The following is a 991-nucleotide window of genomic DNA, read 5'->3' as shown; positions in this document are numbered from 1 at the left end:
CTCGACGCGATGCGACCTGCACATACCACAACGCGTCCTGGATGCCAAACGAGGCGTACATGCCGTCGCATGCGTGCTCATACATCCAGGCTGGAAGGGCGTGTGAAGGATATCCATTTTGTCATGAAGCAGGTTATAGTTTGTTGACTCCACCGTGCATTGACGGGATTCAAGCAGGCACGTACTTCTCCTTGCTGCTCGAGGCAACTTGATCCGACGTGCCTTCCCACCCTCGCAAAATTGGGCGGCGCACGACGACGACAGGGCGGTACACTGGACGATACACGATGGGCGGGGGAAGCACGACGATGGGGCGGTAGATGGGGCGCATCCACCACTCTCTGTCGCGAGTCAACGCCAGCGGTTGGGGTGCGTCCGAAGGGGGGGCCGCAGGATTGGCAAGGGGGGCGGCCGCAGATGCCAACGTCGCGCCCACGGCTAGTGCAAACACAATCGACAGGTTCATGGCAATTCGCAAGATGACCTAAAGCAAGTGCGACGTCATGTTGGTCGACGTTTGGTCGAACGGTGCAGTGCTCGACGGTCAGGTCCAAAGCATCATGCTTGGACCTGACCTTTGACAGCTTCGACTGTGCTTCCTGATGATGGAGGGATCGAGACTTGATGCCTGCCGCACATCTGTCGGGTCAGCTGGCTTGCGATCCTCCTGGCTTTGGGCATGACGCGCTCGTGGTTGACTGGGTCCTGCGCACGAAACACTCGTATCGGCCTTGCGTTTCCGAGCACCCTCCCGTGGTACGACACGCAAAATGATCCGCCGTGCATGGCGCGCTCGCCGTTCAACAGGTCACGGGACATGCTTGGTGACGTGGGCATGAAGGCGTGGCGCTCGACTCGTAAGGACGAGAGCAAGGCTAAGAGCACTCGGACATTGCTGACTCTCGCGATGGCGAGCGCCAACCTCCCCGAGGCGCATGAGCCCCCCGACCAAATCCTTCACCGTTGGACGCGATCCCTTCCGAATCCACTC

The 991-nt window shown here is 59.8% G+C and overlaps 1 protein-coding gene across 1 annotated transcript; it reads right to left on the bottom strand.

The window, feature by feature from the left end:
- Positions 1-169: 169 nt before the first annotated feature.
- On the bottom strand, positions 170-819 carry H310_10742 (hypothetical protein; the record flags this gene model as incomplete). Its single annotated transcript, XM_008877194.1, has 2 exons — positions 170-484; positions 571-819. The coding sequence occupies 2 exons, from the start codon at positions 817-819 to the stop codon at positions 170-172; spliced, it is 564 nt and encodes a 187-aa protein (XP_008875416.1).
- Positions 820-991: the final 172 nt, after the last annotated feature.

Source organism: Aphanomyces invadans (assembly GCF_000520115.1).
Source record: "Aphanomyces invadans strain NJM9701 unplaced genomic scaffold supercont1.27, whole genome shotgun sequence".
Classification (NCBI taxonomy): domain Eukaryota; phylum Oomycota; class Saprolegniomycetes; order Saprolegniales; family Verrucalvaceae; genus Aphanomyces; species Aphanomyces invadans.
The sequence above is the reverse complement of the archived record's forward strand: the minus strand, read 5'-3'. Positions and strand labels throughout refer to the sequence as shown.